Here is a 26407-nt window from a genome sequence, read left to right on the forward strand (position 1 = left end):
GCGCCCGCGCTCGCTTTCGTCGCTCGGTCCCCGCTTGACGTTCCCGAATGCGGCAGTGGTGGGAGACTCTCGGAAGATCCGACGTGGTCACCACGGAAAGAGTAGAGGAGGGGGCAATAAATGCGTGCCGCGTCGCTGCAGAGAATGGTGTGGTGAGAGCGATGATGGACCTGTCCATCGCCTACGATTCCTTTGCCAGTATTCGAAACGAAAAGAAGGCGTTCCAGTGGGCCGAGAGGGCTTACGGCAACGGCGCGTGCTTCCGCGGGTGTTTCGAGCGCGATCCTTCGACAGGAAAGCCGTGGGAACCTGGAAAGCGGGATGAATATCTCAAACTCGACTCGGTGCACGGAGTGGTGTACGGAGTCAACTATTTGCTCTGGTACCTCGGTATCAAGTACGCGTGCGGACTTGGTTGCGAGATAAACTACATGCGCGGGTTATTTCTCATGCTCCGAGCGATCGAACTCGGGTACGACAACGACGGCGACGCGGAAGGGTTGATGAAATTTGTGGCGCTCATTCGCTTTCGGGCGAGCGGCCTGGACGTTAATACGCCTACCAAAGAGGAACTAGTTGCGTGGATGGAGAACCACCCCGACGTTGTTTCTTCGTTTGATATGCATCATCCACCGGAGGAACTGCGGAAAGTTTTCGAGCAAGTTCAGGTGGCCGCGCTCGCGAACAAGGAGTTGAAGCATATGCGCCGGTGTCGAAACTGTTGCGCGGAGAGCGAAAACCTCAGGATATGCGCGCGTTGTAAGTCGGTGTGCTACTGCAGCAAGGAGTGCCAAGAGATGGACTGGAGACTGGGTCTGTGGCCGCACAAGAGTATTTGCGACAAAATGGCTCGCTTATGGGACGAACGCCCCGGGAGGTCAGACCAAGAGGCGCTCGCGAGTCTGTCGAAGAGTTTGGCGACGCAGTACGTGGAGATGTGGGGCGCGAAGACGTGATCGTGAGCGAATTGCGTTTCGAGTCCTCGTCCTCGTCCTCGTCCTCGTCCTCGTCTCGTCGTTAAAACACCCCGACGTTCTTCTTCATCTCCTCCCGCAGCTCCGCGGCGCGTTTCATGTCGTACCGCAGCCCGAAAGTCCCCGTCCCCATGTCCACGGTCCGCCCCAACACGATCCGCGCGCTCGGCGACTCGAGCGTGTCCTCCTGCCCTCGCATCGTCGCGTCCACCAAAAACGCCGCAGCCGTCTCGAACGACATCTTCAAGAGCGGACTCGTGCTCGTCTCCATCCCCGCCCTGGAGCACGGCCGGTAGTCCCCCTGCGCCATCATGAAATCCCCAATCAAGCTCAGGTGCCGCGCGTCGACGGCGATGCCGTACACCCCGAACACGCCCCGCACCTCCGCGACGAGCGTCTCCCGCGCCGCCTCCACGCCGTACGTTTGCATCATGGCGTACACGTCGTTCGTCTTGACGTTCGCGCAGTCCACGAGGTCGTCGTTCGCCCAAGCCGCCGCGAAGTTCACGCCGTCGGTCTGCACCATGAGCGGGCTGAGGCCGTTCGGGTCCTCCGACGCGTCTTTGCCGATCACGAACGTCTTGTCGATGCCGGGGACGTGACGCACCGTCGTGTTCGCCGCCGCCGCCTCGCACGCCTCCATGATGAGCACCGGCGGCGCGCCGAGGCGAAGCGACACCGTCAGCGTGCACGTGCGCGCGCGCGGGTCGACGACGACGCCATCCACGATGTCCTCCAGAGTTTCGAGGAGGTCGCCGCCGCCGTGGGTCGCCTTCTTCGGATTCTTCGCGGCGGGCGCGGCGGAGGAGGAGGATGGTTTTTTCTTCTTCGCGGGCGGTCGCTTCTCCGTCTCCGAGTCGGAGTCGCCGAGGTCCTCGCCGTCCGTGTCCGTGTCGTCCGACCCGGAGTCGTCGTCGTCGTCGCTGCCGTCGCTGCCCTCCTCCTCCTCCTCCTCCTCCTTCATGTCGTGCGCCTTGGACGCCTTCTCTTCCTCGACGACCTCTTCTTCTTTCGAGAACCCTTCGCCGTCGTCGCCGCGCGCGTCTTTTCGATCCTCCGCCTTGGCACCCTCCTCTTCGTCCTCCTCGTCCGAGTCCTCGCCGTTCTCGCCCTCCTCCTCCTCGAGAATGCGCTTGTTCGACGCCCGCTTCGCGCTCGCGACCTTCTTCTCGTCGTCGCCGTCGTCCGCCGCTCCGGCGTCGTCCGCGACAGCCTGGACGCGCGCCGCGCCCTCCATCTTCCCCGACTGAATCGCAACCTTGGCCGCCGCGCGCTTGCGAAGTTCCATCTTCAGCGCGCCGTGCAGCCGTCGCGCGAAGTCGCGCTTGAACGCCCTCGCCATCTGCCGGAACGTCACCTTCCCGTCGTCCAGCTTCCCGGTCGCGTCGGCGCCGCTCTCGCTGTCGCTGTCGCTGTCCGAGTCGTCGCCCGACCCGTCGTCCGTCTCCATCGCGACGTGCTCGTTGCCCTCGTCGGCGTCCGCCTCGACGGGCCCTCGCAGCTCCACCGTGACCGTGTACACTCTCGCGAGCTCGCCCGAGCCGCCGTGGCTCCGCGCGCACGGCCGCTCCGCGACCTTTAACTTCCGGACGAGCTCCGCGAGGCGGACTTTGCGCAGACGGCGCGCGAGCGCGGTCGCGTCTTCGCGGTTCCTCGCGCCGTCGCGCAGCGGCAGCGTCATCACCGGCGTCGCGAGTTTTTTCGAAGCCGCCATCAACAGCTCGCGCAGACGCGGGATGCCGAGCGTGACGTTCGCTTCGCCTCTTCCCGCGAAGTGGAACGTGTTGAGGGTCATCTGCGTGGACGGTTCGCCGACGGACTGCGCGGCGACGCAGCCGACGGCTTCGCCGGGGGACGCGAGCGCGCTGAGGTAACGCAGGTTCATGAGGCGTTTGAACTCGTCCGCCGTCATGCCGGACAGCGCGGGCAACCCGGGGGGTTTCGCCGCCGCCGCCGCCGCCTCCGCCTCCGCAGCCTCCTTCTCCTTCTTCGTCGGCTTCTTCTTCGCCGCCTTCGCCTTCGGCGGCGGTTTCTTCTCCATGATGTCGCCGCCGTTCGCGAACACGGCCGGGTCCGCGCGTTGAATGAACGCGTCGAGGTTATCTTTGAATCGCTCCGGAAGCGTCCCGAGCGCGTTTGAAAGCGGACGCGAAGACATGACCGGCAGCGCCGGGTGTTTCCCGCTCGCGTCCTTCTCCTCGTCCTCGTCCGCCTCGTCGATCACGCGCAGCGCGGCGATGTCCTTCTCCGCCGCCGCGAGGTTCGCGCGCAGGAGCTCCGGGTTGTCCGCGAGGAACTGAAACTTCTCCAGGTACCCCCCTTTGGTCACGTCCACGGCGTCGTCGCCGTAGTGAAACTGCACGATGCTCCCGTCGCAGTCCCTCACGGTGTGGTCGTAGTGCACTCTGAGCGTCTCCAAGTTCTTCACGAGGCAGCGCTGCAGGTACCCGGAACGCGACGTCTTCACCGCGGTGTCCACGAGCCCTTCGCGTCCGGCCATGCAGTGAAAGTAATACTCCTGCGGCCGCAACCCGCTGAAGAATCGATCGCTGACGTATCCGCCAGCGCGCTCGGAGGTGTCGTGCGGCGGGAAGCACGGCAGCGTCTTCCCGCTGATCATCCTGGGGACGCGCCTTCCCTCCAGCTCCTGCTGGCCGAGGCACGCGGCGATCTGCGAGAAGTTCACCATGCTTCCCTTCGCGCCGGATTGCGTCATCAACGACAGGCAGTTTTTAGGAAACGGCTTCTTCGTCCCGTGGGGAAGACACCGCTTCACCGTCGCGGACGTGACTTTGGCGAGCGCGCCGCTGCTTCGCATGTCCAGCGCAGCCTCCGCGCCCTCGCGCTCGCTGAGACGCGCGGCGATCTGCTTCCTGAGCGCCATCTCCGGGACGTTGACGTCCGCTTCCGCGAACGCGGCGGCGGCGCCGCGGCACGCCGCCGTCGCCTTGTGCAGCTCCTCCTCGCGGCCTCTCTCCGACTCCTCATGGAGGATCAAATCGTCCATCCCGCACGTCATCCCGTGCCTCTGTAAGAACGCAGTGAGGAGACGCGTCAGCACGGAGATAAAGTCGCCCGCGAGCACCTTCCCGTGTAGCTCCGCGACCGCGTGCACGAGGCCGTGCGCGCCGAACGTGTTCTTATCCAGGATGCCGGAGCACACGTAATTTCTGCGCACGACGAGCACCCCCTCGCCGCTGTCTTCGCCGCCCCAGTAGTTCGCGGGCACCTTCGTGGCGTGGCTCACCGTCATCGGCGCGCGGCCGTGCGTGATGTGCTCGATCACCGCCGTGAACAGCTGCTTCCCGGTCCACAGCGCGCGCGGCTTGCGAATCGCCGGCGCGGGCGGTTTCAAGCTCTTTCCGACGACGGCGCCGCCGCCCGTCTCCGCGCCGGCGAAGTCCACGAGCGCGAGGTACATCAGCTGCGTGAAGTCGCTCTTGTCGAGGAACGTGTCTCGACACGTCATCAAAACCCCGGCGCAGATGTGGTCCTGGATGAGGCCGCGAAGAGGTTTCCCGTCCGTCGGGACGGTGTACTGCTGATCGGCGCGAACGATTTCGTACGCCTCGGCTCTCGCGAGATGATCCTGCGGGAAGTGGAGGTTCATCTCGTCGCCGTCGAAGTCCGCGTTGTACGTGCTGCAGTTGGCGTAGTGCATGCGTATCGTCCGCTGACCTGGGAGGACTTTCGCGGTGTGCGCCATGATCCCCGGCTTGTGAAGCGTCGGCTGACGGTTCACGAGCAGAACGTCGCCGTCGCGCAAGTGTCGAAACACCTTCTTCGCGAGCGGCCGCGACGGCGCCGCGGTGGCCGCCTTCACGACCGCAGCCTTCGCGGCGGCGGTCTTCGCGTCCACGTCATCGTCGTCGTCGTCGTCGTCCTCGAACTTGATTTTGTTACCTTTCGACGCGACAGACGCGGGGGTCTTCGCCTTCGCGGCGGCGCCCCCGAGCGACATCCCCGCCGCCGCCGCCGTCGCCTCCCCCGTCGTCGTCGCCGGCGTCGCGAGCAGCGTCTTCGCGATCGCGGCTCTCTTCTCCGCGGTGAACCGATCGAGGTGGATGACCCGCCCTCGCTCGTCCTCGATCGCGTTCGCCCCCGGGTGAATGTCCGGCCCGTTCTCGACGAGCTGACGCATCAGTTCCACGTTGTGCGCGGTGACGTTCTCGGGAAACGTCAGCTTCTTGGCGAACACCGGCGGGACGCCAATCTCCGACGTCTTCAGGTACGGATCCGGCATGATCACCGACCGCGCGGCGTAATTCACGCGCTTACCCATCATGTTCATGCGAAACAACCCTTGTTTCTTCTCGAGCTGCTGACGTATGCCCATCCCGCCGGCTTCGCCTCCCTCCGCCTTGCTCGAGTCCACGAGCCGATTGACGCCGCCTTGGAGCGTCAGCCACGCCCGCACCGCGCGCTGCGCCCTCACCTCCGGCGGCTCCGGGACCGTCGGCGGCTTCCGGAACAGCTCCGCGAGCGTCAGGTTCGCCTGGATGATCGCGTTCAGGTGCGTGTTCTGCGGGTGCTCGAACATCATGTCGTTCATCTTCGACGGCGGACGAAACCGGCACGGCGTGACCAGCACCGTCTGCATGAAGAACCGCGCCGGGTCGCTCCTGCGCTCGGGCAACGCGGAAGCGGCGGCCAACGCCCCCGCGCTGTCCAAGGCGGACGACGCGGGGGAGGACGTCTTCGCGTCGTACGACGGCGCGTTCGCGACCCAGACCATGGAGACGAAGTCGTACTCGTTAGCCCAGAGTTTCTTGAGCATCGATCGCGCCTCGATCGGGGTGATGAAGACTTGCCTCTTCGCGGGCGCGGGCGCGGGCGCGGCGCCGTTCGCGACGGGAGTGGCGGGCTCCGAAGAAGGCGCCTTGCGCTTCTTCGAGTCCGAGTCCTCGTCCTTGACGTCGTCGTCGTCGTCGTCGTCGTCAGCCTCCTCCTCCTCCTCGTCGTCGTCCTCGTCCGACGACTCGAGTCCGGTCGCGTCCTTCTTTTTCCTCCGCCTCCTTCGTCGTATCCTTCCGCCCTCGTCCGGCTCCACCTCTTGCCCCGCGAGGTCCTCGCCGTCCTCGCGCGGCTCGGCGTCGTCGTCGCCCCGGTCGGGACCGCTCAACCCGCGCCGCAGCTCCTCCTCGAGGTCCACGGACGGCGTCAGCGCGGCGTTGTGTTCGATCTGTTTCTTCGTCAAAGCGGCGCGGTAAATTTTGTTCGCCCCCTCCGGGCTCACCTTGGGCGAGCACACGCCGCAGTTCTCGCACTTCCCCGGCGTCGCCGCGAGGAACTCCTTCACGAGGTCGCGCGAGAGCATCATCGCGTGCGACGTCCACCGCACGCGGTCCTTGCGTCGGCCTTGATGCGCGACGGGAATCACGCGACTCACGTGCGTCGTGTCCATCGTTCCCAGGTCGCCCACCATCTCGCGGATCTCGTTCAGTTCCGCGCGCGTCTGCTTGCTCACGCCGTGGACGTCGACATTCGCCGCGCCCTCGAGGTCGCCCTCGCGTATGAGCCGCAGTTTCTCGCGATACGCCGCGACGCGGTCCGCGGCGAGCTTGAATTTGCCGCAGTGCAAGCACGCCGATCGAAGCAGCCGAACGACGACGGAGAACGTCAGCGGGTTGTACACCGGCACCGCGAGCTCGATGTGCCCGAAGTGCCCGGGGCAGTGCATCGCGCCGAGGCGGCACGTCGCGCACGACCCGCGCTGGTCGATCGGCCCGAGCGCGGGGTCGTAGAGACCGTCCGCGACCGGGTTGCTCAGCGCGTCGAACAGGACCGGGTTCGAGATGCGCTTGACGCTGATCCGTCGCGCTTCCTCCGCGTCGTAGAAGGAGAAAGACGTGGACGTGATCTCCTTCGTGATCAGCCCGGGTTGGCGCAGGTCCACGTGCGCGGTGGGCGGCGCCATGGCGATCGATCCGGGCGACCGCCGAGGGGTGTTGTCGGTCGGTCCGCCGCCGTTAACAACTCTCGGACCGCGCCGATGCCCTAGTAGACTACGGGTCGGCTGGACCGACGCCAAGCCACCCCTTCGCGCTCGACGCGAGCGCGCGATGCGCGGGGTGACGCGCGCGGGTGTCCCACCACGAGCTCGCGACGCTCGTCGGTTCGCGTCCTCGCGCGTCGAGAAGTGCGCGGAGGCGCGAGACGGCGCGACGGGAAGGAGGGCGCCGCCGCAAAAGTTTTTCCGGAGCCGATTCGCAGCGACGACCGCGACCGGCGGAATCGGAAGAGCGCGCTGCGCGCCGCACTGAACGACGTGAGAAAAATAATGCACTGTGGGACGCGTCCGCGAAGTCGACGATAAGAGGTGCTACGATCGCCTAATCCTCGTCCGAGTCGTTCCCGTCCCCGCGGAACCGCGGGTTCTCCTTCGCGTCGCCGTCGTCGTCCCTCCCGCGCTTCGCGCCGACGACCACCTTATCGTCCGCCGCCGTCGCACCGCCGCCGCCCGCGTCGTCCGCGCGCGCGTCGCCGCCTCCGACGACGTCGCCGCCGCGGTACCCCTCGCCGTCCGCGCCCTTCTCGCCGTCGCCGTCCGCGAGCGCCTCCAGCTCCGTCTTGATCAACTTCCCGTACCCCCCTCTGCCGGCGTCGTAGTCCGTCCGGAATTCGTCTCGCACCTGACCGCCGCTCTTCCCGCGGCCGAATTGCCGCCCCTCGACGAATCCCCAGTCGAAGTCGATCCGAATCTCGCGGTCGTCGAGCTTCGTGCCGTTGAGGTACTTCACCGCCTTCTCCGCGTCCTTCCTGTTGTGGTACTCCACGAAAGAAAACCCGCACGGCGTCTTCGCGTTCTTGTCCAGGCCCATCACGATCATCCGAAGCACGCCGACTTTAGCGAAGAGCTCCCAGATCTGCTCCTCGGTGGTGAAGAACGAGACGTTCCCGACGTACAGCGTCGTGGACGTGCGAAGCTTCTCGAGGTACTCGTCCATGCTACCCTGGAACGATCGGTCTTTGTACTGCGTGAGCGGCTCCTGATCGAGGAAGAGACGCGCCATCGCGACGGCGGGATGCGTGCGGCGGCGATCGCGATCGCGCTTCTGATTCTGAGGAAAATTCGCCGAGCGGCGCGCGGAAAACCCGCCACGCGTACGCGCGGCGCCGTCAACTCTGACGAAAACGATGCGAGGGCGTCTCGGAGCAGTGTCGCGCGCGCTCCGCCGCCGCGCGCGTCGTCCTCGTCCTCGTCGCCGCGCACGCGTCGCGACGCTCGACGAGGATGGCGCCCGCGGCGGCGAACGAGGAGTCCCCGTACCTGAGGCACTGGTCGCGCGTCTACGCTGAGGATCCGTCGGCGCGAACGCGCGAGTGGCACTGCGCGTTCGACGACGCCGTCGACGTCCTGCGTCCGTACGTCGCGCCCATCGTCGCGTCGTCTCCGTCGCGCTCGCTCGTCGTGGACGTCGGCTGCGGCGGCAGCTCCATCGGATACGACCTCGCCAAGGCGTTCGCGTTCACCGACGTCCTCATGACGGACATCGACCCGGGCATCGTGGAGATCCTCCGCGAGCGATACGCCTCCTCCTCCTCCTCCTCCTCCTCCTCCTCCTCCGCCGCCGCCGCGCCGGCGACGCGGTGCGAAGTCGCGGACGCGCGCTCGATGCCGACGGTCCCGACCGGCGCCGCGGTCGTCGTCCTCGACAAGGGCACCGTCGACGCGCTGCACGGCGACGACGACAAGCTCGCGACGCTGCGGGAGTGCGTTCGAATGGCGAACCGTCCCGACGGCGTCGGCGTCGTCGCGTCGATATCCTTCCCCGCCGCCGACCGCCTTCGTCTGCTCGAGCGCGTCGCGCGCGAGACGCGCGTCGGGCTGAGGGTGCGCGTCGTGGGGGACGGCGACCCCGCGCGCGGGCGTCGCGCGGTCTTCGTCGCGGTCCTCGGGAAGCGCGTGGAGCGCGTGGAGACGCCGCGGTGCGAGCTGTCGGAGACGGTGTTGGCGCGGATTCGTCGGAGCGGATCCGTCGTGGAGGACGAGCCCGCGGGGGAGGAGGACGCGCTGACGTTGTTCGACGACAGCGACGGCGACGGCGATGACAGTTGACGCGCGCGATAGGCCCTACGCGGCGCGACGAGTGTTGTGATGACGCGGGGGGCTTCGCGGCACCCCACCCTGGTATGATGTCACGTTGACCCGATAGTCGCGAGACGCACAGCTGTGCGCGCCCGCCTCGTCGTCACCGCCCCTCGCCGAGCATGTCCACGCCGTCCTTCTTCACCTTGAGCTTCGGCGGCTCCTCTTTCTTCGGCTTCTTATGCTTGAACACCTTCGCGGGCTTGCCCTTCTCGCCTTCCTTCGCGTCGCCGTCCGCGTTCGCGCCTTCGCTCTCGCTCTCGCCGTCGCCGGCGGCTTCGGCGTCGTCCTTTTTCCCGCCCGCCCCCTCCGCCCCCGCCTCCGCGGCGTCCCCCTTCTTCTTCTTCTTCTTCATCTCCACGCTCCCGCCGTTCTCCTTGTTCTTCCACCACTCCGCCTCCGCGGTCGCGAGCTTCGGCTTCCGGTTGTCGACGAGTTTAATCTTCGTCCCCGGCTGCACGAAGTCCAAGTCCTCCAGCTTCCCACGGTTCAGCCGCTGCGTGAGTGCCAAATTCTCCTCCGTGTACTCGCCCGTGTACTCACACACGAGCTCGCCGATGGTCTGCCCGGACTGGAGCGTCACCTCCACGGTCTTCTTCGGGAGCGATATCGACGGCATCGAGAGCTTCACGCCGCCGTTGTTGACGTACTGTGAGAGCGCGCGCGACGACGGACGAGAGGAGAGAGAGAGGGGACGGAGAAGTGCGGTGAGCGATCAGACGGCGGTGAGCGCGTGGATTTAAATCATCAAACGCGGAAGGAAGCGCGCGGTCGACGCCGGGCGCGAGCGCGGACCTTCATCGCGAGCGCGCCGAACGTGATCCCCGCGGCGACGCTGAGGACGGTCCCGAGCTTCGTCCGCCGCGTCGGCTCGTCGCTGTCGCTGTCGTAGTCGTGCATCGTGACGACGGCGCGGGAGGCACTCACCGTCCGCCTCGTCCGAGCTGATGAGTTGGCGTCGCGACGAGCCACGCCATCGCCACGCCGCGCGCCAATGAAGCGAGGGGAAGTACGGAGGTAAATCGGAGGCCGTCGCCGCGCGCGGAGGGCAGTCGTCGAGGCGCGAGGCACGATGAACAACAACTCGAACAACGAGAACGCCATCCTCGGGGTGTTCTCCTCCGCGGGGTACATCGATGTCGGCACGAAGGTGCGCGGCGCGACGTCGCGACCGCGCCGGCTCGCGCGCCCGCGCTCGGCCTAACCCCAATTAAGCAACGAACGAACGTTCGCGCACGAATGAGTGAATCATCAGCCCGCCGACTGACCCCGCGCGTCGTCCGTCCTCCCCCGTCTCGTCTCGCAGGAGAAACCGCTGCCGTACCCGATCAAGGACTCGGTCCGGTCGAGCTTCACGGGCGCGCAGCCGGTGTGCCCCCCGGCGAAGAAGGGTCTCTATGGCTCCAAGGTGCGCTTCTCGAATCCTCGCGCGGAGAGAACGACGCGCGCGTCGCCCTCTCGCCCGAAATGGCTCGACGACGGATCGCGTCGCGTCGCGCTCGACCGAATCCGATCCGAGCCGCGCGCCTCCCTCTGACCGATCGCTCCTCGCCCCATTATCATTCCCTCCCTCCCTCCCGCGCGCATCAGATCCCAGACGTGTACCTGGACAAGTCCCACCCGTGGTTGATGGAAGGGGTCAAGTACCAGGACCGCCTCAAGTACGGCGACACGCAAAAGGAGAAAATGAAGGGCTTCGGCACGAGCGACTACTCCAAGAGGGACGAGTTCTCGTACGACTTTCGCACCGCGCAGCACCGCGAAGCTTTAAAGATGGAGGCCAAACACACGCAGGCGGCGACGGAGCGCGCGTTCAGGGAGATGCAGGAGTCGATGAAGGACGCGGCGGCGGCGGCGCCCGCGGAGACGAAGAGACCGAAAAAGCTCTTCTACGACCTCGTGTTCGAGGACGACGCGGAAGACCCCGAGGGTTTGGGGCAGACCGCGGTGCCGAACAGCATGATCGGAGGAAGGGTCAGCAACAACCCGACGCAGACGTCGTGGGGACGGGATTACGGCGCGGTGAAGACGAGTAGCATGGCGTGCGGGTACGGCATCGACACGGCGCATCACGGAAAGCCGGAGCACGCGCGCGTTCCGATCATCGAGAAGACGTTTTACCGACCGTGCGCGATTCCGATCAAGAACACGCTGTACGATAAGCGGCCGAACTGATCGGAGGGTGGGGTGGGGGATCGGTGACGAGTAGTGTATCTATGATGGCCCGCCCGTGTAAATGATTACGAAGATATTTAATTAATATCATCGCGAGCGCTCGCGACGCCTCGTCGCGTCGCATCGAAGAAAAAAAGACTCCGAGCCTACTTCCCGCGTCCCTCGCCCTCCTTGAAGAACTGTCGCAACGTCGCGACGTGATTCAGCAACGCAGCCTTCCCGTCCCCGGTCTTCGAAGACGTGAAGATCATCGGCGGCATCTCCTCCCAGTACTCGGACACCTCGCGACAAAACGCCTCGACGTTTTCCTCGGGCTTGGCGCGTTTCCCGCTCTTGACCTTCCTCTTCTTGTCCACCTTCGTGAAGACGATGCTCACCGGGATGTCGTTCTCGCCCAAAAACTCGAGGCACTCGAGATCTAACCGCTGCGGCTCCACCGTGCTGTCGATGAGCAGCATCACCGCGAGCAAGTTCTCGCGCTCCAGGAGGTACTCCCGCGTGAAGAGCGCCCACTTTTTCCGTAAACGCTCCGGCGCGTTGGCGAATCCGTACCCCGGCAAGTCCACGAGGTACCACTTCCCGTCCCCCGTGATCATCTCGAAGTGGTTGATCGTCTGCGTCTTCCCGGGGTTCTTGGACGTCTTCGCGACGTCCTTGCGGCCGGTGAGGAGGTTCACCAGCGAGCTCTTCCCGACGTTGGAGCGGCCGATCACCGCGATCTCGGGGAAATTCGGCGGAGGGCAGTCCTGGACGCGCACGCACGTCTGCAGGTATTTCGCGCTCTTCACGCTCGCGCCCTTCTCCTGCTGCGCCGTGGACAACGTCAGCGCGTCGTCCGCGTCCGTGAGGTACAGCTCGTCGTCGTCGTCGAACTCCGAGTCGGAGCCGTCCTCGGAGCTGGCCCCCGCGGCGCCGAACGTGGTCCACTCGCCGCCTCGCGTCTCGTCGTCCTCTTCGAACGACCCGCCGCGCGCGTCGAGCGCGGAGAGAAAGTCGCCGCCGTCGCCGTCGCCGTCGCCGTCGCCGTCTCCCTCGACCTCCACGCGCGTGATGTCCTCGTACCGCGTCTCCTCCTCCTCCTCCGCCTCCACCGCCTCGTCCTCGTACTCGTCTCTGAAGTCGTCGTCGTCGTTGAAGTCGATGCATATCGGCGCGCCCATCGGGTTCGGTCGCATCTCCTCCGCGTCGCCTCCTCCGCGCTTCGGAGGCGCGGCGACGTCCGCGTCGAACGCGGCCACCTCCGGGTTCTCTCGCACCATCCGCCCCGACGGCTGCTTCTGCCGCGCCGAGGAGGACGGCTTGTTCTTCCCGCCGCGGCGCGCGGGCGGGCCGACGCCCTTGCGTCCCGGTCGCGCCGTCGCCGCGCCTCCTCCGCCTCTGCCGCCGCCTCTGCCGCCTCGTCCGCCTCTGCCGCCGCCGCCGCCGCCGCCGCCGCCGCGGCCGGCCGCGGCGGTGGCCACGCCGCGAGAGGACGCCGCGTCGCGCGCGCGGCGTCGCGACGGCGGCGACGGCGTCGTCGCCGCCGCTCGAAGCGCGTCCCAGCGGAGAAGAAGCGCGTCATCAGACGCGCCGCGCGTCGTCGGATCCCGCCGCCAAGGATTCGACGCGCGGTGCGAAGGATTCGACGCGCGCGTCGCGCCGAGACGCGCCGCCGCGACGGTCGAGACGCGGACGAGGGTGGACGTGAGCATGTTCGCGGCTTCTCTCGCGCGCGTCCACGCGTGCATGCACGCGAGCGAGGCGGCGCGCGGCTCTGCGTGCGCTTTTCGTCGGCATTTCGATGACCTGGACGGACGTCACTTTTTTCCCGACCGACGCGATCGAACAGCTTGCAGCTTTTCAGATTCAAACGATCGCCGCGCGAGGCGCACGCGCACCAGGGTCGATCCATCACCCCGGCGCGCGTCTCCGCGTCTCCGCGTCTCCATCCCTCCCGCGATGCCGCCGAAGAAGCGAGACAAGGCGGCCGAGGCCGCGGAGGCGGAGGAAGCCGCCGCGGCGAAGCTCTCGAGGGCGATCTTCGACGACGCCCTCGACGCGCGGATGGTCGCGCGCGCGCGCCCGTCGTCCGTGCGCGAGCTCGTCCCGAGCAAGCTCCTGCGCCGGAGCGACTGCAAGGACATCCACAAGAAGTCGTCGACGCGGAAGAACCGGTACATGACCGTGTTCCCCGGTCAGCTCGCGGCGCTGAGGGAAGGTCGGATCGGCTCGCTCGCCAAGCTGGACTCGCAGAACCCGGTGTTGTACGTCGAGTACGCGGGCCTCGGGCGGCTGAAACTGCAGGGGACGATCGTTCGATCGCGGACGACGCGATACTTCACCCTGAACGTCAAGAGCAAGGACAGGATGAACCTGGAGGATTGGTTCGACAGCGTGATCATCTTCTCGCGGTTCTCGTGGGTGGGCACCGCGGAGGAGAACCCGGGCGAGGAGCCGCTGCCGTTCCCGGAGAGCCTGAAGCACGTCCAGGAGGCCGCGGAAGCCGAACCGTCGCGGACCGACGCGGCGGCAGACGCGAGCGTCAAGCCGGGGGCGTCGCCGCTGGATCCGGTCATCGCGAAGGCGCTGGAGGAGCGCGAGAGAGCCGAGGCGGCGAACCCGAAGCCGAAGACGGACCCGTCCGTCGTGGATTTTTTCGCGGGCTCCGTCGCCGCGGAGGAAGGCGCGAAGCCGATGCTGAGCGTCGTCGAGGACGACGGCGGCGCCGCCGCGGCCGCCATGCGCTCGGCGGCGGCGGCGGGGGATGGGAAGTCCCCGGCGAAGGCGGCGAACACGCACGCGATCGTCGTCGACGACGAGGACGAGGACGAGGACGAGGACGAGGACGACGGCGGGGGCGGCGGCGGACGGAGGGCGTCCGCGCGACCCCAGCGCGAGTCCGCGAAGGCGATGAAGTACACGTACGACGACGACGACGAGATGGACGACGACGACGACGACGACGACGCGGCGCAGGTGTTCCGAGGGAAAGCCGCGGAGAGGGGACCGGCGCCGGCGCAGCTGTTCGCGCCCGTGTTCGCCAAAGCCGCGGCGAAGCCGACGAAACCGAAGCCGGCGGCGAAGTCGCGGGCGTCCGTCGACGCGACGACGAAGGCCCAACCTCCCGCGAAGAAACCCAAGGCGGAGAAGAAGAAGGAAGTGATATCGATAGACGACGACGACGAAGAGGAGGAGGGGGGGGGCGAGGAGGAGGAGGAGGACGACGACGACGTCGTCGTCGTCCCGAAACAGAAACCGCCGCGGAGGGCTTCCGCGAGCGCGTCCGAGGCGAAGCGGAAGCGCGCGCTGGAGGAGTCGGACGAGGAGGACGAGGAGGACGAGTCGGAGTCCGAGATGGAGGAGGAGGATGAGGACGACGACTCCGACTTCGACGCGTGAGGAGAGAGAGCGCCTCGAAGTACCGACGTAATAAGGTCACCGTACTCGAAAAAAACGCGAGGCGAGCGCGGTGCCGATCGCCGCGCGGGCCGGGCCCGGCGGGCGCGATCGACGACAGGAATCTCTGGATAAGGCGCGACCGCTCGCTCGCGCGTCGCGCCACTCCCCGCACCGCGCGAACGACCATGTCCGCGATGTCCGTCGCGTCGTCCGTCCTCGCGCGCCCCTCCCTCGCGCGGCGCGCGTCCGGGCTCGCGCCCCGCCGCGCGTCTCGCGCGCCGCGTCGCGCGGCGTCCGTCCGCGTCGCCGCCGCGGCGTCGTCGAAGTCCAAGCCATCGACCGATCCGCTCGCGCTGACGGTCGGCAAGGACACCCTCGAGACGTTCCTCTTCAAGCAGCAAGCGAGAGACAACGTGGACGTGGACCTCTCCATCATCATCAACTCCATCGCGGTCGCGTGCAAGAAGATCTCCTCCCTCGTCGCGACCGCGCCCATCCGCGGCCTCACGGGCATGGCGGGCTCGAGCAACGAGTCCGGGGACGAGCAGAAAAAACTCGACGTCATCAGCAACGACATCTTCTGCGAGTGCATCAAAGACACCGCGCGCAGCGCCATCGTCGTCACGGAGGAAGAGGACGTCCCCGTCGCGTCCGAGGCCATCAGCGGCGATTACATCGTGACGTTCGACCCCATCGACGGCTCCTCCAACATCGACGCGGCGGTCACCACGGGCTCCATCTTCGGCATCTACTCCCCGGGCGAGTGCGAGGTCAGCCTCGACGATACCCCGGAGGAGGCGATGGACAAGTGCCTCGTGAACACGCGCAAGAGCGGCGAGGAGCTCGTGTGCGCGGGGTACGTCATGTACAGCAGCAGCACCGTGGCGATGATCTCGGTGGGGCACGGCGTGTACGGGTTCACGCTGGACTGGACGACGGGGGATTTCGTCCTCTCGCACGACGACGTGAAGCTGCCCAACCCGGGGCAGAAGATCTACTCCGGGAACCAGGGGAACGTCGAGAAGTGGGCGCCGGAGCTGCGTAAGTACGTGGACAAGCTTCAGGAGGAGAACTACTCGTACCGGTACATCGGCGCGCTGGTCGGAGACTTCCACAGGACGCTGCTCTACGGCGGCATCTGGCTGTACCCGCCCGACGCGAGCGCGCCGGAGGGCAAGGCGCGGCTGCTGTACGAGGTGGCGCCCATGGGGTTCTTGGCGGAGCAAGCGGGCGGGCTCGCGATGTGGGGCGAGATGGCGGACAAGAGAGTCATGGAGGTCGTCCCGCAGCACATCCATCAACGGTCGCCGATGTTTTGCGGGAGCAAAGACATGGTGGAAGGACTGCAGAAGTTCCTGGTGGAGGAGAAGGCGCGCGCGACGGTCAAGGCGTGAGATTTCGCGATCGCGCGCGAAGTGTCGTAGTCCGCACGCCGCGCGTTTGTAACACGATGAAAACGAGAGGATACGCGTCGAGTCGTTCGAGTCGCGGCGGACGCGTTTGTACGTATCGGGTCCATAACCTGCTGCGTGTGTGGTATTGAAGCCATTTTGAAGCGGCGAACACGAGTCACGAGAAAAACGCATCGACCATCATCTGTCGGGTGTTCCGCGTCGCCGCGCCTCGCCTCGCGCGTCACTCGGCGCGCGCGCGAGACGCCGTTCCCCGACGCGCGTCCGTCGTCGTATCGTCAATCCCGCGCGATGTCGTCGAGCTTCATGCGCAAGCGCCCGCCCGTTCTGAACGCGGGCAAGGCGAGGAAGCTCGGCGTGACGCAGATCTCGCGCGTCACCGCCGAGGGGGACGCCGGTGCGTCGACCGCCGATCCGCGCGCGTCCATCTCGCCTCTCGTCGCCGTCTTCCCCCCTCGACCGCTGAGCTGACGCGACGCATCCTCTCGACTCTCGCAGCGCACGGCATCGACGGCGGCCCGACCACGCCCGAGGGCACGGTGCGCGCCGCGCGTCCCGCCGTCCCTTCCCTTCTCCGCGGCGCTCGTCGCGTCGCGAAGATGCGGAATGAATACCCCTCGAGCGACGGGATCCGTCCGTCCGCCCGCCGCGCGCGCGACGCACGCCGACGCTGACGTTCTCCTCCTCGTTTCTCTCTCAGACGACGACCGCCGCGATGAAGAACGACACCGCGCGAACGCCGCCGACGCCGGAGCTCGCGTCGCACGTCGCGCCGCCCGCGGGTGCGTCCGCGACGGTTTTTCGCTCGTCTCGCGTAGTGCCGACGCTCGACCGCTTCCTCGAACCCGACTGACGGTTCCGACGGTTCCTCATTCCTCCTCCTCGTCGTCCTCAGGGATCGCTCGCGCGGCGCCGCCGCCGGCATCGCGCGCGGCGAAACACCTCGAACCGCCGAAGTCCGACATGGCGGTGCGTCGTCGCCCCGCCCGCGTCGCCGCGTCGCTCCTCGTCGACGGCCGTCCGCCGTCCGTCCTCCGCGACGCGACTCGCGCGCCGACTGACGACGTTTTTTTCGGTTTCCCCCTCCTCCTCCGTCAGGAATGGGACGATTGGAGCCTCTCGTCCTCGTTCGCGTCGGCGTCCTCGAACAACGCGTCCACCGCGGCGAGCGCGCTTCTTCCATCGCGCGGCGGCGTCGCGCGCGCGGGGTCGCACCGCAGCGCTGCGAGCGCGCTCGATCGCCTCGCGTCGTCGTCCTCCTCCTCCTCCGCCTCCGGCGGCCGCGGGACGCGCGCCAAGACGGCGCCGGGGGACGACCTCTCCGACGCCATCGACGGCGTCGTCGCCGGCGCCTCGGACGCGTTCACCGGCCTCGGTCGGACCGTCATGTTCTTGGGCAACGCGCTGGATAAGACGTTGGGCACCGCGATCGAGAGCACCGCGGCGGCGATGAAGAAGGGGATCGAGAACGCGGACGCCGCGCTGGCGGCTTCGAAGGGCCAGCCGGGGGCGAGTCCGCGACGCGGCGGCGGCGGCGGCGGCGGCGGCGCCAGAGCCGCGCGGCGGGGCTTCGGGTACGAACCCGACGCGTTCGATGTCGAGAACGTCACGCCGCCGCGAAAGTCGCGCGGGTCGCGCCTCGGCGGCGGCGGCGGCGGGGCATCCCCGAGCGGCGGCGGTCTGCGCGTCTACCGCTCGCCGCTGCGACGCGTCGACGGGAACCGCGTTCGCGGAAAACCGTCCCCCGCGCGCTGCGGCGGCGGCGGCGGCGCGAAGAAAACGAAACCGGCGGACGACGACGACGACTGGGGCTGGGGCAGCACGAGCCCCACGGCATCGCCGGGGTCCTCCAAAGACAAAGAGAGCCGCGCGCGCGACGAGGACGCGGCCGAGTTCGAGCGCTTCGCGTCCGTCGCGCGCGGGTGGCGCGCGGAACGCGACGCCGCGCTCGCGGCCAACGCGGCGCTGCGAAAAGAGCTCGACGGCTTGCGCCAAGAGCACGCGTCGCTGAAGCGACAGAACCTTTCGCTGAACAAGCGGCTGCTCGCGAACGCGCACTGCGGCGAGGGCGGGGACCCGCTCCACGAGCAGATGCGGCGACAGACGGAGTCGCTGCTCGGGGAGAAGAGCGCGTTGGCGCGGGAGTGCGACGCGTTGAAGCGAGAGTGCGTCTCGCTGCAGGCGCGTTCTATCTCACACTGGTTCCCATACGACCGCGTTGGCGTGGTGAACGCCGTTCCTTAAGGACTTTTCCCGGCGCATCTCTCCGCTCACCCCTCGGTTTCAATCCCCGTCCTCGACGCCTTTCAACTCCGCTTCTGACGCCTTTCAACTCCATCTCGCTGCAGGAGCTGCTGGCGTACTCGGACATGGCGAAGACGGCGGAGGCGATGTACTCCCCGGGGGGCGCGCTGGGGAGGGATCCGGACCCGGACCCGCCGCGCGAGGGGACCGGGGCGGCGGCGGCGGCGAGGGAGGACGTCGAGGAGACGACCGCGGCGGCGGTGGAGGTGGAGGAGGAGGAGGAGGAGGAGGACGCGGCGGTCGACGAGCGAGACGCGGTCGCGGCGGCGGAGGCGGAGGCGGCGGCGGCGGCGGCGGCGGAGGAGGAGGAGGAGGATTTTGATCTCGAGATGGAGGACGCCATCTTAGAGGAAGCGCTCGCCGCGTTCGAGGAGGTCGTCGCCGAGGAAGCCGCCGCGGTCGCCGCGGAGGCGCGCGCGGAGGAGGCGCCCGCGGCGGCGGCGGCGGAGCCCGCGGTCGCCGCGGTCGCCGCGGTCGCCGCCGCCGCCGCCGCCGCCGCCGCCGCGCCCGCGGTCGAGAGCGCGGCATCGCCGGGGAAGAAGGGAAAGAAGGGGAAGAAGGGGAAACGATGAACGCGCGACGACGACGCGACTCGTCCGTAGCTTTAAACGACGAACGACGCGACGAACGCGCGATGTGATACGCCGAACGCGACTCGACGCGACCGCGCTCGGCGAAATCTCCGACACGCGACGAACTGAAGCAGTGCCAAATTTGGCGGGCAAAAGCCGCGAGAGATGATAATCGCCACTCGCGGTCGCGCGGTCCGCACGCGCGATGCCCCCCCCGAAGGGCCCGAAGGGCGTGCCCGCGTACAGGAATCCGCACCAGGAGAAGCTCGGGGTTTTCTCGTACCCCGGAAGCATCGAAGTCGGCGCGGAGTACGTGGACGTCTCCGGAGGTGCGCGCCCGCCCCGAACGATGAATCCTCGCGCGCGTTCCACGATTATTCCGATCGACCGATCGCCCCGTCCCCTCGCTGAACGCGCGATCGATCCCAACCCCTCCCCCCCCCGCCCCACCTCGCGGCAGAGCGCCCGGACCGATGGAACGGCACGCAGATGACCGGCGGGATGAACTACCCCACGAACCCGGAGGGCCTCATCGAGAAGACGCTCCTGCGCCTGAGCGAGGGCGAGCCGTACGTGGATCCGGGAAAGCACGAGCGCGAGCACGCGCTCGCGCAGGAGAAAAAGCGCACGGGCAAAGGCTGGTTCCCGCCCGCGCTCGAGATGCCGATCGAGCACCACGAGTACCTCCCGGACGGCGAGCGGCCCGAGCCGAAGCCGCCCAAGGCGGTCAAGGGCACGCCGCAGTACCTGCGCGACCGCGGCGTGAAGACCGCGCCGAGCAAGCGAGGGTGCGTCGGCACGCCGAAGATCACCATCGCGCCGGCGTTTGAGTCCATGCCGGACGAATACCAGCCCGCGAGGGAGCTCGATCGAGACGCGAAGGAGAAGGCGAGGGAGAAGATCGAGAAGCCGTTCAAGGGGCGGACCGCGCAGATCGGGAACAACTGCTCGGGGTTGTTCGACGAGAACATTTACGCGTACGAGCCGGGCGATCACGCCGAGCCGGAGAAGAAGGCGCGTTCTATACACCGGTCCCCATACGACCGCGTTGGCGTGGTGAACGCCATTCCTTAAGGACTTTGCCCGGCGCGTCTCTCCGCTCACCCCTCGGTTTCAATCCCCGTCATCGACGCCTTTCAACGCCAACTGACGCCTTTCAACTCCACCCCGACTTCGCTTTGTATGGAACGACCCGAAGAGGGTCGTCGTCGACGACGTCGACCGCCCCAAGCCGTTCAAGCCCGCGAGTAAAGGCGGGCGCGGCGGGCCGGAGATCCAGGAGTACGTTCCGGACCCGTGGGACCTGAAGGATAAGGCGCGGCGGGAGAAGATCCGAGCGGACAGGCTCAAGTGCGGCGTCGGGTTTAAGCCCGCGGGCGGCGGCGTCAAGTCGCTGCCGGTGACGGTGGGGAGCGTTTACGACGTCACCGGGCCGGCGCCGGTGTCGCTGCGCGCGGGGATGATTTGGAGATAGACGATGATGAAACGTCACCGTCGTCGTCTCTTGTACATGCATGTAAAAACACAGCACCCTCACGACGAGAGACGCAGCGCCGTCGGAAACGACCGACCGCGTCTTTCCTTCGACGCCGTCGTGCCAAAACGTGCGAACGCTCGAGGCGGACACGCGTGGACACGACACGTCACTCTCGACCGCACGACGCGACACGCGCGCCGCGATGTCCGCCGCCGCGCTCGTCCCGACCGTCCTCCCGTCGCGTCCGCGCGCCGCCTCCTCCTCCTCCTCCTCCTCGCGCCGCCCCCTCGGACGCGCCGTCGTCGTCGTCACGCGAGCCGCCGGGGGCGCCATCCGTCGCGAGGTGCTGTCGCGAGAGGAGCGCACGAAGATCGTCACGGTGGACGACGCCAACTGGTACGCGCTTCAGCGGCTCGTGACGCACGTGGACGACGAGTTCCTCGCGCAGCTCACGCAGCTGTACCGCGAGCGCGTTCCTACGGGCGCGCGCGTGCTCGACATGTGCAGCAGCTGGGTGTCGCACCTGCCGGAGGAGGTTTCGTACGAGGAGGTGGTGGGGCACGGGATGAATATCGAGGAGCTGTCGAAGAACCCGCGACTCGATCGGTTCTTCGTGAGGAACCTGAACGAGAGCCCCGGGTTCGCGGCGAAGGATAACTCCTTCGACGCGGTCCTGTGCTGCGTCTCCGTGCAGTACTTGCAGCGCCCGGAGGAGGTGTTCGCGGAGGTGTACCGCGTCTTGAAGCCCGGCGGCGTCTTCATCGTGTCGTTCAGTAACCGGCAGTTTTACGAGAAGGCGATCCGGGCGTGGAGAGACGGGAGCGGGTACAGCCGCGCTGGGTTGGTGAAACAGTACTTCGACTGCGTGGAGGGGTTCACGCGCGCGGAGGTGATCACGGAGGTGGGAGTGACCCCGGACGATTCCATCGTGGGGAAGTTGAGACGGTTCGTGAAGAGGAGCGCGTCCGATCCCTTCTACGCGGTGGTCGCGTATCGCAACTTTCAACCCATCGTCGAGGACTGATGGATGACGCGCGACTCGACGCGTTCGTAACGACAGCACGCCGCAGCACGCCGCCGCTCGCGTCTTCGTCTTCGAGCTAGATCGCTAGAGTAAGATGCAATAAATCGATCGATCGCTATTTATTTCGCGTTGAGCTCCTCCCTGAGCGCGATGTACTCCCTCGTCGCGTCGCTGATGCCGTCGTACACTTCCTCGTCCGACGGCCAGTCCTCCGAATCGCCGCCGCCGCCGCCGCCGTCGCCGTCGCCGTCGGTCTGGATCTTCTTCACTCCGCCCGCGACGAGCGCGCTGACGTCGGCCATCTCCGAGCTCGGCACCAACCGCTCGAGCAGATCGTGCGTCTCGCGCCACCCGCTGCCGGTGCCGACCGCGACCGCGCCGGCGACGCCGTCGTCGAGCGCCGACGCCGCGCGAACGAAATCGTCCTCCTCCTCCTCCTCCTCCGTCGCGCGCTTCGGCTTCGTCGTCGTCGTCGCCGCCGCCGCGCGCTTCTTCGCCCACGCGCTCAGGCGCGCGCGCACGCCGCCGAAGGCGACCGCGACGTCTTCCGCGACGTCCTCGCCGATTTGCCCGGTCGCCGCGCCCTCCATGACGTTCCTAAACGTCGCCACGCACGCGCTCAGGACGCCGACGGCGTCGGCGTCGTCGTCGTCGGCGCACGCGCGTTCGACGAGGAAAGCGATCGCGTTCGCGCCGTCCGCGGCGGCGAACGCGTCCAACCCCGCGGGCGTCTCCGTCGCTTGAAGCAGGTACGGGAGTAGGAAACGCACGGACAGCGACCGCGTCGCTTCCGTCGTAACAGTCGCGCCATCGTCGTCGTCGTCTCCGAATCCTTTTCCTTTTCCTTTTCCGCCGCCGCGCAGAAGCGCGGGGAGCAACGCGTTCACCCTCCGCTCGTGCGCGTCCGGCAACTCCGCGAGGAACGACGACGCCGCGCGCAGGACCGCGAGGACGACCGCGGGGTCCGACGCGCCGCTCTCGCCCGCGCTCGCCGCGGTGTCGTCGCCGTCGTCGTCGTTCGAACCTATCATTCGGCTTCCTTCGTCCGAGGTGCGTTCTATACGAGCGAATGTCGGGGTGGCGTTCAAAGGCGTCAGGTGGAGTTGAAAGGCGTCGAGGGCGGGGATTGAAAGCGAGGGGTGGGCGGAGAGATGCGCCGGGAAAAGTCCTTAAGGATCGGCGTTCACCACGCGAACGCGGTCGTATGGGGACCAGTGTAAGGAGAACGCGCCTGAATGCGCATAAAGCTCCAAAAAGTCAATCAACGCGCCCGCGGCGTCCGCCAACGTCGTCACCGCCGCGTGCGCCGTCTCCGCGGACATCAGCGACTTCCCCCCGCCCCCCCCGAAATCTTCGTCCTCCGCGCTCGCGTCGATCGCGAGCGCGGCGACGAGGCGCTCGAACGTCACGAGCGGGACGGAGAGCATCGCGCGCGCGCGCTGGCGGAGCTCGAGATCGTCGCGCGTCAGGTCGTGCAGCGTCACCGCGAGTTCCACGCGCGTCAGTTCCAACGCCAGCCGGTAAAACGGCACCGTCCGGGGCTGCCGTCCCGCGGCCGCCGCCGCGCGGCCTAAGTCGTCGCGACAGAGCCACCGCGGGCCCGCGATCGACGTCGCCGCCGCGCACAGGTCGAGCGCGAGGAGGCGGATCTCCCGCGGCGACTTGGAGCGCAGGACGCACGCGACGCCGCCGCGGAGGTCGTCGAGCATTTGGTTTCCGTCTCTTTCGCCGCCGCCGGACTTCCTCGCGACTCTTCTCAGCTCGAACGATAGCAACCCTCCCCCGGACGGCCCCGCGGCCGCGCGCGCCGGGAGCGTGGAAAGAATCATCGCGAGGCATCGCAGCGCCTCGATCGCGAGCGGCGTCCCTGGGCGGGACGCGACGACGGCGGCGAGCGCGGGCGTCGCCTGCGCCACGGCGCGCGCCTCGCGCGATCGCGACTGATTCTTCTCGTCGACGCCGCCGCCGCCGACGCCGCCGGGGACCTCGATCTCGGCGGCGATCGCGGGGATCTCTAACAGCCGCGCGAGGAGCGTCATCGCGGGAAGCAGCGGGTGGAACCGCGCGTCGGCGTCTGGATTCCCGCCGTTTTCGTCCCCGTTTCCATCCCCGTCCCCGTCCCCGTCCCCGCGCGTTTCCGCGGCGGCGTCGCGAATCGCGATCGAACACGCGACGAGCGCCCCCCCCTCCGCAGCGATCGCCTCCGCGTCCTCCTTCCCCGAGCTCACGATCGCCGTGACCGCCTCGCACGCGTCGTGGACGCCCGCGGGCGAGATCGACGCGTACCTCCCCCGGCGCATCATCGCGTTTATGAACAGCGGCAGCCGCTCGAGCATGTCGTCCCTCGCGGCGACGCGCGGCGATCGGCACAGCGCCGCGCACACGGCGAGCGACAGCGCGTGCGACGACCGCGCGCGCTCCTCGCGTTCCCTCTCGATGGTTTCGCGCTTCATCGTCGTCGTCGTCGTCGCGTCGTCGTCGTCGTCCCCGGCGAGGTCCTCCGCGGTCACCGGCGCGGGCGCGGCGCGGAGCATCGACGTGAGGAACGGCGAGAAGGATTTCGCGCGCGCGACGCGTTCGAGCGCGCGCGCGTCCGCGTCGCCGATCTTGGTCGCGAGGAGCATGCCGACGAACTTCTTCTCGCGCGCGCCGCTGCTGAGCATGCGCACGCACTCGCTGACGAGGAACTCGCGCTTCGCCTCCTCGGGCGTGAGCTCGCGGTCCTCTCGCGCGTCGTCGACGTCGAGGTCGTCGTCGTCGTCGGATCCGTCGTCGGATCCGTCGTCGATCCACCCGCCGCCCTCGTCGAAATCGTCGGGGACGTCGCCCTCCGCGTCGCTGCCGTCGTCGTCGGAGTCGCCGCCGTCGATCTTCCCCGTCGCGCGCATCTCCTCGTACCGCCGCATGAGGTTCTCCATGTTCGCGAGCGCCGCGTCCGGGTCCGCCATGGCGCGCGTCGTCCTGTGACGAGCGGCGATCGGATTATCACGCCGCGAGATCTCGAAACTCCGCGTCGTTCGGTCCGAGGTGCCGTCTTCTGAGATGAGAGACCATCTCCTGACCATCTCGTCAGAAGCGGACGCGCCAACCCGCGGCCACCCACCATGGCGCGCGTCCTCTCGTGGGCGCCGGACGTTCTCGTCCTCCTCGTCATCGCCCTCCACGTCGCGCTCGCGCCGTACGCCAAGGTCGAGGAGAGCTTCAACCTCCAGGCCACGCACGACGTCCTGTACCACGGCCGTAACCTGGGGCGGTACGATCACCACGACTTCCCGGGCGTCGTCCCGAGGACGTTCGCCGGCGCGGTCGTCCTCGCGGGACTCGTCGCCCCGATCAAGTGGCTGATCGAACGGAGCGACTCGATCGGTAGCCTCGACGGCGACGCGGTCGCGATGCAGATCGTCGCGCGGCTGGCCCTGGGCGCGTGCACCGCGCTCGCGATCGCGCGATTTCGATTCGCGCTCGCGTCTCGAATCGGCGCGCCCGCGTCCGTCGCGTTCGCGCTCCTCACGGCGACGTCGTTTCACCAGACGTTCTACGCGTCTCGGACGCTGCCGAACGTCTTCGCGCTGATCCTCGCGACGCACGCGATGGCGGACTGGCTGCTCGCGACCGGCGACCGCGATGGCGGACTGGCTGCTCGCGACGACGACGCGAGGGCGCGGCGTTGCGTCCTCCTCCTCGTCGCCGCCGTCGTGTTGTTCCGATGCGACGTCGCCCTCCTTCTCGTCCCGGTCGCGACGCACCTGCTGTGGACGCGCGCGATCGCGATCGCGGACGCGGCGTGGTGGGGCGCGCGGTGCGTCCTCGCGTGCCTCGCGGTGACCGTGGCGCTGGACACGATCATGTGGCGCCCGCCAGAGGACGCGACGCGTTCCATCGCGCCGTCGACGACGCATTGGCCGGGCGCGACTGGCGTCCTGTGGCCGGAGGGACGCGTCGCGTTTTTCAATACCGTCCTCAACAAGAGCTCCGAATGGGGCGTCTCTCCGTGGCACTGGTACTTCACCTCCGCGCTTCCTCGCGCGCTCACGGTGTCGTATCCGCTGTCGCTCGTCGGCGCCGCGTTGGAACGTCGCGTTCGCGCGGCGCTCGCGATTGGACTTTTTTACGTCGTCGTCATCTCGCGTCTCCCGCATAAAGAGCTGCGATTCGTGTTCCCGACGCTGCCGCTGTTCACCGCGTGCGCGGCCGCCGCGGTAGGCAGGGCGTGGACCCGCCGCGCGAAGATCACGCGGTGCGTCCTCGGGATGTTACTGTCGCGCCGCGCGAAGAAGAAGACGCGGACGAAGCGCGGCGGAAAGTACAAACGCGCGGGCGTCGCGGAGCTCATCTGGGCGCTCTTCGCCGCGGTCGTCGTCCTCGCGTGGTGCCTCGGCGTCGCCGCGCACGTCGCGTTCGCGCTCGCGGCGAGGTGTAACTACCCGGGCGGCGTCGCGCTGGCGCGATTACACGCGCTCCGCGCCGACGTGCCGGGGACGGTGCACGTCGACGCCGATGCGGCGACGACGGGCGCGTCTCGGTTCGGACAAGTCAGGCGCGTTCTTCTTCACACTGGTTCCCATACGACCGCGTTCGCGTGGTGAACGCCGATCCTCAAGGACTTTGCCCGGCGTATGTTTCTCTCCGCCCAGGGTCCCTCGCTTTCAATCCCGACACACCTCGACGCCTTTCAACTCCGCTTCTGACGCCTTTGAACTCCACCCCGACGTTCGCTCGTATGGACCCTCGACCCTCAGAGAAGGACGCGGGTGGAGCTACCGCAAAGACGAGGGCGACGACGTCGACCGCTCGGGGTTCGATTACCTCGTCTCGGGCGCAGATCGCGTCGACGGGTTCGAGGTGTTGGACGCGATCGAGGGGTTCGGCGGTCTCGTGATCGACCTCGCGGCGCGGCCGCTGCCGTTGCGGGTGACGAAGCGGCCGAAGATTTGGCTCCACGCGCGCTCGGCGGAGGCGCGGAGCGGCGAGCGGTGAACGGGCGCGGCGGCCGGCGCGCGGA

The 26407-nt window shown here is 67.8% G+C and overlaps 15 protein-coding genes across 15 annotated transcripts; 9 read left to right on the forward strand and 6 right to left on the reverse strand.

Annotated features, from left to right (window-relative positions):
• Nucleotides 1-47: 47 nt before the first annotated feature.
• On the forward strand, nucleotides 48-956 carry MICPUCDRAFT_53561 (uncharacterized protein; the record flags this gene model as incomplete). Its single annotated transcript, XM_003063629.1, has 1 exon — nucleotides 48-956. The coding sequence occupies one exon, from the start codon at nucleotides 48-50 to the stop codon at nucleotides 954-956; it is 909 nt and encodes a 302-aa protein (XP_003063675.1).
• Nucleotides 957-995: 39 nt separating this feature from the next.
• Nucleotides 996-6891, reverse strand: MICPUCDRAFT_36623 (uncharacterized protein; the record flags this gene model as incomplete). Its single annotated transcript, XM_003063796.1, has 6 exons — nucleotides 996-2106; nucleotides 2431-2934; nucleotides 3040-4755; nucleotides 4891-5593; nucleotides 5669-5787; nucleotides 6025-6891. The coding sequence occupies 6 exons, from the start codon at nucleotides 6889-6891 to the stop codon at nucleotides 1018-1020; spliced, it is 4998 nt and encodes a 1665-aa protein (XP_003063842.1). The 3' UTR covers nucleotides 996-1017.
• Nucleotides 6892-7546: 655 nt separating this feature from the next.
• MICPUCDRAFT_8712 (uncharacterized protein) lies at nucleotides 7547-7987 on the reverse strand (the record flags this gene model as incomplete). Its single annotated transcript, XM_003063797.1, has 1 exon — nucleotides 7547-7987. A coding segment is annotated over one exon (441 nt), but the record flags the coding sequence as incomplete, so codon positions are not given.
• A 180-nt stretch (nucleotides 7988-8167) lies between these two features.
• On the forward strand, nucleotides 8168-9108 carry MICPUCDRAFT_65886 (uncharacterized protein). Its single transcript, XM_003063630.1, has one exon. The coding sequence runs from the start codon at nucleotides 8209-8211 to the stop codon at nucleotides 9031-9033; it is 825 nt and encodes a 274-aa protein (XP_003063676.1). The 5' UTR covers nucleotides 8168-8208; the 3' UTR covers nucleotides 9034-9108.
• Nucleotides 9109-9166: 58 nt separating this feature from the next.
• Nucleotides 9167-10167, reverse strand: MICPUCDRAFT_53565 (uncharacterized protein; the record flags this gene model as incomplete). Its single annotated transcript, XM_003063798.1, has 2 exons — nucleotides 9167-9712; nucleotides 9859-10167. 2 exons carry the CDS (start codon nucleotides 10165-10167, stop codon nucleotides 9167-9169), a joined length of 855 nt encoding a protein of 284 aa, XP_003063844.1.
• On the forward strand, nucleotides 10136-11238 carry MICPUCDRAFT_48986 (uncharacterized protein; the record flags this gene model as incomplete). The annotated part of the gene is made up of 3 exons (XM_003063631.1): nucleotides 10136-10213; nucleotides 10370-10471; nucleotides 10654-11238. 3 exons carry the CDS (start codon nucleotides 10136-10138, stop codon nucleotides 11236-11238), a joined length of 765 nt encoding a protein of 254 aa, XP_003063677.1.
• A 69-nt stretch (nucleotides 11239-11307) lies between these two features.
• Nucleotides 11308-12965, reverse strand: MICPUCDRAFT_53567 (uncharacterized protein; the record flags this gene model as incomplete). The annotated part of the gene is made up of 1 exon (XM_003063799.1): nucleotides 11308-12965. One exon carries the CDS (start codon nucleotides 12963-12965, stop codon nucleotides 11385-11387), a length of 1581 nt encoding a protein of 526 aa, XP_003063845.1. The 3' UTR covers nucleotides 11308-11384.
• Nucleotides 12966-13176: 211 nt separating this feature from the next.
• MICPUCDRAFT_53568 (uncharacterized protein) lies at nucleotides 13177-14616 on the forward strand (the record flags this gene model as incomplete). The annotated part of the gene is made up of 1 exon (XM_003063632.1): nucleotides 13177-14616. One exon carries the CDS (start codon nucleotides 13177-13179, stop codon nucleotides 14614-14616), a length of 1440 nt encoding a protein of 479 aa, XP_003063678.1.
• Nucleotides 14617-14810: 194 nt separating this feature from the next.
• FBPASE_1 (Fructose-1,6-bisphosphatase) lies at nucleotides 14811-16076 on the forward strand (the record flags this gene model as incomplete). Its single annotated transcript, XM_003063633.1, has 1 exon — nucleotides 14811-16076. One exon carries the CDS (start codon nucleotides 14811-14813, stop codon nucleotides 16008-16010), a length of 1200 nt encoding a protein of 399 aa, XP_003063679.1. The 3' UTR covers nucleotides 16011-16076.
• Nucleotides 16077-16319: 243 nt separating this feature from the next.
• MICPUCDRAFT_43030 (uncharacterized protein) lies at nucleotides 16320-18904 on the forward strand (the record flags this gene model as incomplete). The annotated part of the gene is made up of 6 exons (XM_003063634.1): nucleotides 16320-16425; nucleotides 16527-16567; nucleotides 16729-16810; nucleotides 16924-16997; nucleotides 17127-18263; nucleotides 18377-18904. 6 exons carry the CDS (start codon nucleotides 16320-16322, stop codon nucleotides 18902-18904), a joined length of 1968 nt encoding a protein of 655 aa, XP_003063680.1.
• A 205-nt stretch (nucleotides 18905-19109) lies between these two features.
• MICPUCDRAFT_48989 (uncharacterized protein) lies at nucleotides 19110-20445 on the forward strand (the record flags this gene model as incomplete). The annotated part of the gene is made up of 3 exons (XM_003063635.1): nucleotides 19110-19233; nucleotides 19365-19918; nucleotides 20103-20445. The coding sequence occupies 3 exons, from the start codon at nucleotides 19110-19112 to the stop codon at nucleotides 20376-20378; spliced, it is 954 nt and encodes a 317-aa protein (XP_003063681.1). The 3' UTR covers nucleotides 20379-20445.
• Nucleotides 20446-20583: 138 nt separating this feature from the next.
• MICPUCDRAFT_22846 (uncharacterized protein) lies at nucleotides 20584-21405 on the forward strand (the record flags this gene model as incomplete). Its single annotated transcript, XM_003063636.1, has 1 exon — nucleotides 20584-21405. One exon carries the CDS (start codon nucleotides 20584-20586, stop codon nucleotides 21403-21405), a length of 822 nt encoding a protein of 273 aa, XP_003063682.1.
• A 119-nt stretch (nucleotides 21406-21524) lies between these two features.
• MICPUCDRAFT_65891 (uncharacterized protein) lies at nucleotides 21525-22573 on the reverse strand (the record flags this gene model as incomplete). Its single annotated transcript, XM_003063800.1, has 1 exon — nucleotides 21525-22573. The coding sequence occupies exon 1, from the start codon at nucleotides 22434-22436 to the stop codon at nucleotides 21525-21527; it is 912 nt and encodes a 303-aa protein (XP_003063846.1). The 5' UTR covers nucleotides 22437-22573.
• Nucleotide 22574: 1 nt separating this feature from the next.
• MICPUCDRAFT_43033 (uncharacterized protein) lies at nucleotides 22575-24353 on the reverse strand (the record flags this gene model as incomplete). Its single annotated transcript, XM_003063801.1, has 1 exon — nucleotides 22575-24353. The coding sequence occupies one exon, from the start codon at nucleotides 24351-24353 to the stop codon at nucleotides 22575-22577; it is 1779 nt and encodes a 592-aa protein (XP_003063847.1).
• A 156-nt stretch (nucleotides 24354-24509) lies between these two features.
• On the forward strand, nucleotides 24510-26382 carry MICPUCDRAFT_22710 (glycosyltransferase family 22 protein; the record flags this gene model as incomplete). Its single annotated transcript, XM_003063637.1, has 3 exons — nucleotides 24510-25646; nucleotides 25734-25927; nucleotides 26145-26382. 3 exons carry the CDS (start codon nucleotides 24510-24512, stop codon nucleotides 26380-26382), a joined length of 1569 nt encoding a protein of 522 aa, XP_003063683.1.
• Nucleotides 26383-26407: the final 25 nt, after the last annotated feature.

The sequence above is a fragment of the Micromonas pusilla genome, assembly GCF_000151265.4.
Source record: "Micromonas pusilla CCMP1545 genomic scaffold MICPUCscaffold_15, whole genome shotgun sequence".
Taxonomy (NCBI): Eukaryota; Viridiplantae; Chlorophyta; class Mamiellophyceae; order Mamiellales; family Mamiellaceae; genus Micromonas; species Micromonas pusilla.

Excerpts from the sequence above, each read along its gene's own strand:
- MICPUCDRAFT_65886 (XM_003063630.1), top strand. The coding sequence starts at position 8,209 with ATGGCGCCCGCGGCGGCGAACGAGGAGTCCCCGTACCTGAGGCACTGG.